This window comes from Natator depressus, chromosome 6 (genome assembly GCF_965152275.1).
Source record: "Natator depressus isolate rNatDep1 chromosome 6, rNatDep2.hap1, whole genome shotgun sequence".
NCBI classification, from domain to species: Eukaryota; Metazoa; Chordata; order Testudines; family Cheloniidae; genus Natator; species Natator depressus.
In genome coordinates, this window is record NC_134239.1 from 3,985,295 (window position 1) to 3,995,848 (window position 10,554).

The 10,554-nt window shown below is 45.1% G+C and overlaps 1 protein-coding gene across 1 annotated transcript; it reads left to right on the forward strand.

The window, feature by feature from the left end:
* The first annotated feature begins 818 nt into the window (after positions 1–818).
* Positions 819–1,757, forward strand: LOC141988503 (olfactory receptor-like protein OLF2). The gene has a single exon (XM_074954300.1). The coding sequence runs from the start codon at positions 819–821 to the stop codon at positions 1,755–1,757; it is 939 nt and encodes a 312-aa protein (XP_074810401.1).
* Positions 1,758–10,554: the final 8,797 nt, after the last annotated feature.

Consider the following 10,554-nt stretch of genomic DNA (forward strand, 5'->3'; position numbering starts at 1 on the left):
TTGTGTGTTGTGCGCCTTGGTGAACCCGATTGCTTCAGGGATCATGTCCCCCAGGTCAACAAGAACAGTGTAAAACCTCCTGAATTCTCCCGAGTAGCAGCTTCTCTTGATGGGGAAGCAAAGATATATCTCTCTGTCTTCTGCAGGTCCATGCAGTTGGACTGAATCATGCTTACATACAAATTCAGACACTGTGGTCATCACCTGGGATTGAACCAAGATCTTTGGAAGCCAAAGCATCACGTTCTATGCCTTGTGCTAAAGGAAAAAACCCTCATCTTCTGGAGAAAGCAGCAGTTTACAGGTGCCGGGGGCGGGGGTGGTGTGGTGTGTGCATTGTGTTGTGACTCTGGGTTTTCATACAAAGTAATGCAAAGCCCATTTTCATTTTCTGACAGGCTTAATGATCACACTAAGTAACCCAGAACTGAAATGGCAGAGCCCACCTTGTATGAACTGAGAAGAGTGCCGCTTGGCACAAACTCTCACCCCTTGTTTTCAGCCCGACATTCTCGTGCAATAGTCAGAAGTCACTGTTTGCTGCTGTGTGTAGGAACAGCCACGCCCATGTGTGGGGCATAGTTAACCCACTGCTTCTTACATTTCTGCTGTGTGTCCATTTTTTCAGATAACTGGAATGATCGGCTCTGAACCTCTGGCTCTGTGGACTAAGGCCTTTTCTTGATTCAGCAGGGGAGTCCCCTAAGAAACTAACCTCCATAATTTCTTCCCTTCCTCTCCTTCTAGGGAGGGGATAGAATTCCTGAGCCACCTGCCTGCCCACGTCACTGCAGCTCCCTGGTCTTGGTTCGGAGGAGATGGAAAAGGGAAATCACTCAACGGTGACCGAGTTCATTCTCTCAGGACTGACAGATCGTCCAGAGCTTCAGGTCCCTCTCTTTGTCTTGTTCCTAGTGATCTACATTGTCACCTTGATAGGGAATCTGGGGATGATCGTGTTAATCAAGATTGACTCCCGTCTCCACACCCCCATGTACTTTTTCCTCGGTCATTTGTCTTTCTCTGATCTGTGCTATTCCTCCATAATTTCCCCTAGGATGCTGCTGAACTTCTTAGCCGAGAGTAAAAGGATTTCGTACAATGCCTGCGCTGTGCAAATGTATCTCTTTAGTACTTTCGGTCATGTAGATTGCCTCCTGCTGTCTGTGATGGCATACGACCGTTATGTGGCCATCTGTAACCCGCTGCTCTATACAGTCACCATGTCCCGATGGCTCTGTCATCAGCTGGTGGCTGGGGTGTATGCCGTGGGCTTGCTGGACTCAGTGGTACACACCGTTTTTACTTTTCGTTTATCATTCTGCAGCTCCAATGCCATCAATCATTTCCTCTGTGATGTCCCACCGATATTGTCGCTCTCCTGTTCCGACACACGCGTCAATGAGATTGTGATGTTTGCCTTGATTGGCTGCGTGGTCGTGAGCAGCATTGTGATCATTCTCCTCTCCTACGCATATATCATCATCACCATCCTGCGGATCCGCTCCGCCGAGGGCAGGCGCAAAGCCTTCTCCACCTGCACCTCCCATTTGACGGCCGTAGCCATGTTCCATGGCTCCCTCCTCTTCATGTATTTCCGACCCTCCACCAGTTACTCCCTGGACACTGACAAAATAGCCTCCGTGTTCTACACAGTGGTGATCCCCATGCTGAACCCCTTGATCTACAGCCTGAGGAACAAGGAGGTGAAAGATGCCCACTGGAAAGTGATGCACAAATTGCTCACTTTCTCTTGAGCCTGTTTACTCCATACTGCATTACTGATTGGGAGGTGGAAGCAGGAGAACTCAGTTTCCGCTCCACTGCAATCTCATTCCTCATCATGCAGGTTATCACTGAGCTTTATTTGGATTGGTTTTTTTTTTCTCTTCTTGTGTGCCAACAATGTCTGGCAGCCCCAGAAAGGTTCAAGAAGGTTGTGACGCTTTCTGGGGGAATTCAGGATTGTGAATCACCCTGTCTCTCCCATGTATCTGTGAGCAAGCGACTTGCAGGGGCTAAATTATTTTTGTCAGCTCTCGGACTAGCCAGTTTGTTAACCCTCCTCCATCCCCGCCCTCCAACCATTCTCCTCCAAAGCTCAGCCAGCCTTTACTTTGCCTTGCAGGTCACCTCAGTTGCACTCCAACCCTGAAAGCTCCTTGAAACATGTTCCCTGGCAGTATCCAGCCCCTATCCCTGGGCTCTTACAGAAATGACTGAGTCCACTGTCTTCGGAGAGATAGTGTACACCCCAGCCTGCTAGATCAGCTGAGGATTCGCGCTTTAATATATTACACTGAGATGAACTGAGAATCAAACCAGGAATACCTTTACTAAAAATGAGCAGAGGTTTAAGCAAAGATAATAGAAACAGAAAATGGTTCCAAATGAAAGAAAAAGTACAATGCATTTTCTCCTGACTAAAACTCAACAGGCTGCAATCCTTATCTGAGGGCTTATCTCCACTACTAGGTGGGTCGACGCTGCAGCGATCGATCCACGCCAAACGCACTCCCGTAGACTCCGGTACTCCATCAGAACGAGAAGAGTAAGGGGAGTTGACGGGGGAGTTTCTCCCTTCGACCCAGCCTGGTGTGGACCCCGTGGTAAGTAGATCTAAACTACTTCAACTTGAGTTACGCTACTAACATAACTCAAATTGCGTAGCTTAGCTTGACTTTTCCCCGGAGCTTAGACCTGCCCTGAGACTGTTTCTCACTTAAAGGCACCTTCTCAGTGGTACCAACCCACATGGCTGGGGATCCGCTGTTCATGGACCTCTTTGTCCCCCTCAGTGATGAAGCACAAAATGTCTTTTCCCCTTCTTCTTATAGTCCCGTATACCTTTGAAATGTATTCTTGTACCTCCAGAGTTCCTCTGCCCTGCTGGTGTGTGGATGCCTTGCTGTCTAGCTGGTTTTCTCACTCTTTTGTTAATGGGCTTTTCCAGTTGACTTCAAATGCAAATATAATTCCCATTGTCTCTGTCCTACCCTGTTCCATTTACATTGGAGACCAGGCAGACCGATATGTCAAGATGGCTGGGAATGGCTCAAAAGTGTAAATACCAACCCAAGGGCAGCCTGTTAACAACCAGGGCACAAACCCCAAATTGGTTGTGAGTTCTAGGCTTAGATTTCACCTACCAATTTGCAAGTGTAAACTCCATGGTCATTACAACAGCCTTAACATGGAATCACAGACAGTCTCCTCGGGTACTTTATCTATCTTGCCACCCATGTAAGGTTACCTCTGTGATCGATGGTTTCTTACACGGAAGATCTCAGCAATCTTAATATTTCTCTTAGTCCTAAAAGACCAGTGGCTTAGCCCAGGTCAATTGCACCTTCGATCTCACACTAAAGACACTTGTAGTTAATCCTATAAGAAAGTATCTAAAGATTTATTAACTAGGAAAAAAGAAAAGAGAGTTCTTTACAAGATTACATCTGGTAAACACACACCCAGATGAGTTAATCAGGTTTCAAAAGCTACTAGAAGCGTCTATAATAAGCAAGCTGCATGTATCTTTCAGGGCTAAACCAGGCCAAGCACTGGGGATCTTATGCTTCGTAATCTTTGCCCCTCAGAGTCCAAGCAGAAGAAAAGACAGTTCTTCCTCTTTAGGGGTTTTTTATTGATTTATTTTTAATTATTATTCTGCTTCAAGTTGCAAGTGGAGCTGTTGGGAGCAAATCAATTGCACATCTCCTCTTCCGGGGGCGGGAGGGAGCCGTCAATGAAGTCTGTTTTGCTCTGATGTTCCACGGTGGTTTGCGGGTGTTGATGGGTCTCTTTGTTGGACAGAAGATAACATCTCCTGTTAGAAACTAGGAGTCCGGTGGCACCTCAAAGACTAACAGATTTATTAAGGCATAAGCTTACCCTAATAAATCTGAAAAAAGAAAAGGAGGACTTGTGGCACCTTTGAGACTAACAAATGTATTGGTCTCTAAGGTGCCACAAGTCCTCCTTTTCTTTTTGCGGATACAGACTAACACGGCTGCTACTCTGAAACCTAATAAATCTGTTAGTCTTTAAGGTGCCACCGGACTCTTTGTTGTTTTTGTGAATACAGACTAACACGGCTACCCCTCTGATGCATGTTAGAAACTGGTATCTCACACTTGTTCATGCTTTTTTCCTGTCTGGTGATTTCCTGTTACAAGCACTTAAATATAACCTAATAACATACATGGGATAGAGGCACTATAAGGGAGATGAATGCTGGCAGAAACTTACAAGCATTTCATAACCTCTAAACTCTAAACACAGTCCCATAATTCTCATGCCTATTTTAACAATACAAACACATAGGGGAGCCAGACTGGTTCCAGCTTTGTAGTTGTCTTCGTTCAGCTTTGGCATGAGCTGGCATGTGGTCTGTCAGGGTCACAAGGCAAACCGACATTTCTTTGTCTTGGAAAAACTTGTTTACCAGCCCTGCCTGGTTTCATCATTTGAGCATATTGTTAGTACATATCCATAGCTTTCTAATTGTTACATCACACAGTGAGTATGAAGACCGGTATGATATCAGTTTTCATTTGATTCCTTACCCGATGTTCTTTATAGAGAAATACCATCACATCAACGCGTTAGATGTAGTGAGTTTGTCAGGGCTGACAGGAGTTGCTTAACATGACATTGGACTCTTTGCCAGTGGGCACTGAGGGGTTGTTAGGGTTACATGTATAAATATACAAATATATGTGATGTGCTTTGCAAGTACGCAATTGTCTGTGTTGGGAGAGAAATAGGGCACCTAATCCATCTCCCTCTCCTTTGACATGGAGTTGGTTTCATTAGACAGTGGCAAGTGTGGAGTGCAGGATTTCTGTGGCTGAACCAAAGGGAAGTTCACACACCGTGCTGGTTCTCTGCTGTCCTTCATGTGTTCTGTGCGGTCCAAATCAGTTGTAGAGATTGTCCATGCACCAAGCATGGAAAGAGGCTTTCAGTCAGAATGGCCTTTATTTTAGGTTAAGAGAACAACAACAAACATAAGAACAAATGTAAAGTTTCATTATAAAGTGCACTGTTTGTGGACACTGCCAGCAATGCCCCTCTGCCATGGACATTGGCCAAACCGGACAGTCTCTATGAAAAAGAATAAATGGACACAAATCAGACATCGAGAATTGTAACATTCAAAAACCAGTAGGAGAGCACTTCAATCTCCCTGGACACTCAATAACAGAGTTAAAAGTGGCCATTCTTCAAGAAAAAATCGTCAAAAACAGACTTCAGCGAGAAACTGTAGAACTGGAATTATTCTGTAAACTTGACACCATCAAATTAGGCCTGAATAAAGACTGGGAGTGGCTGGGTCACTACAAAACATAATTTTCCCTCTGTTGATACTCACAGCTTCTTGTCAACTGCTGGGGCTCGGCTACATCCACCTTGATTGAATTGGCCTCGTTAGCACCACAAAAAGTAATTTTCCCTCTGTTGATATTCACCCCTTCTTGTCAACTTGTAAATAAATGTTGGGAATGGACCACATCCACCCTAACTGAATTGGCCTCATTGGCACTGACCACCACACTCAATAAGGCAACTCCCATCTTTTGATGTGCTGTATATTTATACCTGCCTACTGTATTTTCCACTGCATGCATCTGATGAAGTGGGTTATAGCCCATGAAAGCTTATGCCCAAATAAATTTGTTAGTCTCGAAGGTGCCACAAGGACTCCTCGTTGTTTTTACTGATACAGACTAACCCGGCTACCCCTCCAAAACCTCTGGGACAGTGAACTGAATAGCAAAATGGCATCTGGGGGTGGGGAGGCGGGATGGCATTTTTTGTAAAAGTGAAATAAACAGGAAAAAAGTCATACCCCACACAACATATTTACACCCCATCACCATGTTTACTGTGAGTTCTTGCTTTTAGGTCTCCTGGAAAATATTCTAGACTCTGAAGAGCAGGGATTCAGGGAACGTTATAGCTCAGAGCATGGTGAATGGGACGTGGATAGCTCTGGACCCGGAACTAATTTTTCAGTTTGCTGAAAAAAAAAAATTCCGCTTCACCCAAACTGAAAAACCACCAAAAATATTGGTGAATTCAAAACGTCGGCCAAAGAAATATTCATTTTGGGTTGATTGAATCATTTCAATACCACGACTTTCAGCGGCGACGTGTGGGAGGGACAAACTGGGTCAGGTGCCCTTTTTTCACAGCGGCCCACACAAGACCCCACAGTTTCCTGTTGGTGCCCCCTCCCATTTTCAAGAGTCGCTCCTGACCACTTTACCATCTCCTCCTCCGACATGGTGCCCGATTCCTGGCCAAAAAAAACATGGCTAAAACTATGCATGGAAAGTTTCACCCTCTTCTAGTAAATTTTGTGTCTCGGTCACGGTGTCAAGTGATGATGATGAGCAGGGGCGTGCACAACATGGGACAAGCAGGGGCACGGACCCCCCAGAATCTCTGCCACTGCCTGCAGCTTCTGCACTGGCCTCCGCCCCAAGATTCCCTCCCCCCGCTCTTCCCCCCTTTCTGCCAGGGTGGAAGTCGGGCTGACCATGGCTGGAGATGTCCCTGGGAAGGGCACTCCAGCTCGCACTCCCGCTGAGCCCCACTAGATGGCACCCAGAACGGGGAAGCCGGGCTGGCGGCAGAGTTCTGCTAGGGGGGCCCAGGGAGCCCTGTCCCTTTCTCGCCCGCAGCCACCAGTAAGTGTTCGGAGCCCGGGACAATGGGGCTGGAGGCAGCGGGATGCTGGGAGGATGGGTGGGGATCCCAGGGAGGCAACAGGAGCTAAAGGGGTGGGGGAGGCATCAGGGCCTGGAGGAATGGGGGAGTGGGGGTCAGTATTTAAAGTGTCCCACCAAAACGGTTACATTTAAATGCCTGTGAATGTCCCTGATTATGAGTAGAATGGGTTACAGAGCCTTTCAACTTCAAGGCCCTTTGCTTACTGAGGCTAAGATCAACAATGCTGAGTGTTTGGACAGTCCACTCCCTTAGCCCTTTAACACCAAGATGCACAATGTTAAAGAACTCATAAAGTGCTCTGGTGTTTGCAGACACCTGCAGTAAAAGTAGGTAGATAGACAGATAGTGGAATTATCTGTTAACTCTGGAGTGAAGTATCATCTATCTATCTATCTATCTATCTATCCCCAGACCCCCCCTCTATCTATCTATCTATCTATCTATCTATCTATCTATCTATCTATCTATCTATCTATCTATCTATCTAAAGGGACAATATTATCAGTGTTATTTTCACTTTGCTGATTTGCTGCTGACATCTGTCTATTGATATATCTATCACATCTATTTAAGAATGAATGGATTTGTGTGTAATAAAGTAATCTCTCATCGCATATAAAACATATTTGCCTCTTTGCATTCTGAATAACCGGAGGCAGCATTCTCAAAGGCATCTGCTAATTATGAGTCTCTCTTGGACAGCTATGGAAGAGTGGGCCTGTCAAGGTTCCTTCCCCACTCTGAATTCTAGGGTACAGATGTCGGGACCTGCATGAAAACCTCCTAAGCTTACTTTTACCAGCTTAGGTTAAAACTTTCCCAAGGTACAAATTTTTTTACCCTTGGACTTCCACTGCCACCACCAAACTTTATCTGGGTTCCTGAAAAAACGTAGTTTGGAAATGTCTTTTCCCCCAAAATCCTCCCAACCCTTGCACCCCACTTCCTGGGGAAGGTTTGGTAAAAATCCTCACCAATTTGCATAGGTGACCACAGACCCAAACCCTTGGATATTAAAACAATGAAAAAGCATTCAGTTTCCTTACAAGAAGACTTTTAATAGAAGTAAAAAAGAATCATCTCTGTAGAATCAGGATGGTGAATACCTTACAGGGTAATTAGATTCAAAACATAGAGAATCCCTCTAGGCAAAACCTGAAGTTACCAAAAAGACACACAGAGAAGAATATTCATTCTATTCAGCACAGCTATTTTCTGAGCCATTTCAAGAAATCATAATCTAACACATATCTAGCGAGATTACTTACTAGTTTCTAAGACTCCATTCCTGTTCTGTCTCCGGCAAAAGCATCACACAGACAGACAAGACCCTTTGTTTTTCTCCTTCCTCCCAGCTTTTGAAAGTATCTTGTCTCCTCATTGGTCATTTTGGTCAGGTGCCAACGAGGTTACCTTTAGCTTCTTAACCCTTTACAGGTGAGGGGATTTTTCCTCTGGCCAGGAGAGATTTTAAAGGGGTTTACCCTTCCCTTTATGTTTATGACAGGGCCCTAAACTCTTTCTGCCTCACTTGACGCACCTCGGAATGGGGGTAATCATTCTTGCCTGCCTTATAAGGCTGCTGCGAAGGTTCATGAATGTGTTCAGGTCCTTGTCTGGCCTCATCACCACAGTACCTCCCATCACCTCACAATCTTTAATGTTTGTATCCTGACAACATCTCTGGCTGTATTATCCCCGTTTTACAGATGACAAGCTGAGGCTCAGAGAGATATGTCTATCCTTATATGACCTCGGATGTCTGCAGCTGAGCCAGGAACTGAGCCCCAAAATCCAGAGTGTGCAGCAAGTGCTCAATCCACTAGACAATCTTGTCCTCACATGGCAATTGAGTAAGAGTGGTGTAAAACCTGTATGTAAGAGAATGACGACTCAGCCCCTCATTCTATACAGCAATGCTGTCTTCTCCTTTACATTCAACTGCATGGAGGATGCCTCTCCTAGTCTTCAATACTGACTTTTTAGTATTCGAGGGATTCCTTTGTGAAGGTACATTACAAATCACATGTGCTGTCCAGGCAGCTTTGTAAACAGCTGGTGGCTGGGGTGTACGCTGTGGGGTTGGTGGATTCAATGATACACACATGTTGTACATTTCAGCTGTCATTTTGGAGTTCCAACATCATCAAACATTTCTTCTGTGTCATCTGCCTGCTGGTGGTGCTCTCCTGTTCTGACATCCGCATCAATGAGATTGTGATGTTTGCTTTCATGTGCTGCATTGTCGTGAGCAGCCTTGTGACTGTCCTCCTCTTCTATGTCTATACCATCTCTACCATCCTGCAGATCTACTTCGCCAAGGGCCGGCGCAAAGCCTTCTCCTCCTGCCCTTTCCACTTGACCTCAGTGGTCATGTTTCACGGCACCCTCCTCTTCATGTATTTACGCCCCACCTCCAGCTATTCCATGGACACAGACACAATGGTTTCAGCATTTTACACGCTGGAGATCCCCATGGTGAACCCCCTCATCTACAGCCTGAAGAACATGGAGGTGAAGGACGCCTTAAGGAATGCAAGTTTCCCAGACACTTCAGTTTAAACACACTGGATTAGATAACCAATACAATAAAATCTATCTGTGTAGTCAATAAACTTAAGCGAGTACAAATAATGAGGCATAGAAGTCAGACATGGTTACAAGAAAAATAAAGCTAAAATGCAACTTCTGCCTAACTTAAGAAACAATGTGAAATTCAAAGCAAAGGTTATATCCCCACATGCTTTCAGCAGTCTCACCTACCAAACTTCTTAGGTCAGGACCCCTTCCCCAGTCCAATGGCTGCTTCCTGTATCCCTTCACATGCAGTGAATAAACAGGCAGAGAGAGAGAGAGAGGTGCATAGGAATGTCTGCCACTTCTTTTTATAGTCCTATCTCCCTTTTGAGAAACATTTCCACCTGGTTACCAGGAGACAAAATGTCCTTGTGCAAGGATGTTTCCTTGCTGCTTTTTCGTCCTCTTTTTGAGCTTCTTTGGTTTCAATTCCTGCGTGATAACTCTGTTTACTGCTTAAATATAAAATTAAGCAGAGCACACATTTCTTTGTTAAAGATAGACCCGTTTGCCAACCTCAGTATGAAATGTATTAATAAGAACTTAAGAACATAAGAATGGCCATACTGAGTCGGAGCAGAGGTCCATCTAGACCAGTGTCCTGTCTTCTGACAGTGGCCAATGGCAGGTGCCGCAGAGGGAATGAAAGAACAGGTAATCATCAAGTGATCCGTCCCCTGTCGCTCATTCCCAGCTTCTGGCAAAGAGAGGCTAGGGACACCATCCCTGCCCAGCCTGGCTAATAGCCATGGATGGACCGATCCTCCATGAATGTACCTAGTTCTTTTTTGAACCCTGTGGTAGGCTTAGCCTTCACAATATTCTCTGGCAAGGATTTCTCAGGCTGGCTGTGCATTGTGTGAAAAAATACTTCTTTGTGTTTGTTTTAAACCCACTGCCTATTCATTTCATTTTGTGGCCCTTAGTTCTTGTGTTATGAGAAGGAGTAAATAACACTTCCTTATCTACTTTCTCTCCACCAGTCATGATTTGGTAGACCTCTATCATATCCCCCCCTTAGTCATCTATTTTCCAAGCTAGAAAGTCCCAGTCTTATTCATCTCTCCTCATACAGAAGCCGTTCCATAGCCCTAATCATTTTTGTTGCCCTTTTCTGAACCTTTTCCAATTCGTCTCTTTAGAGATGGGGAGACCACATCTGCATGCAGTATTCAAGATGTGGGAGTATTCAAGATACTATATACAGGCAATATTATAGTTTCTGTCTTATTATCTATCCCT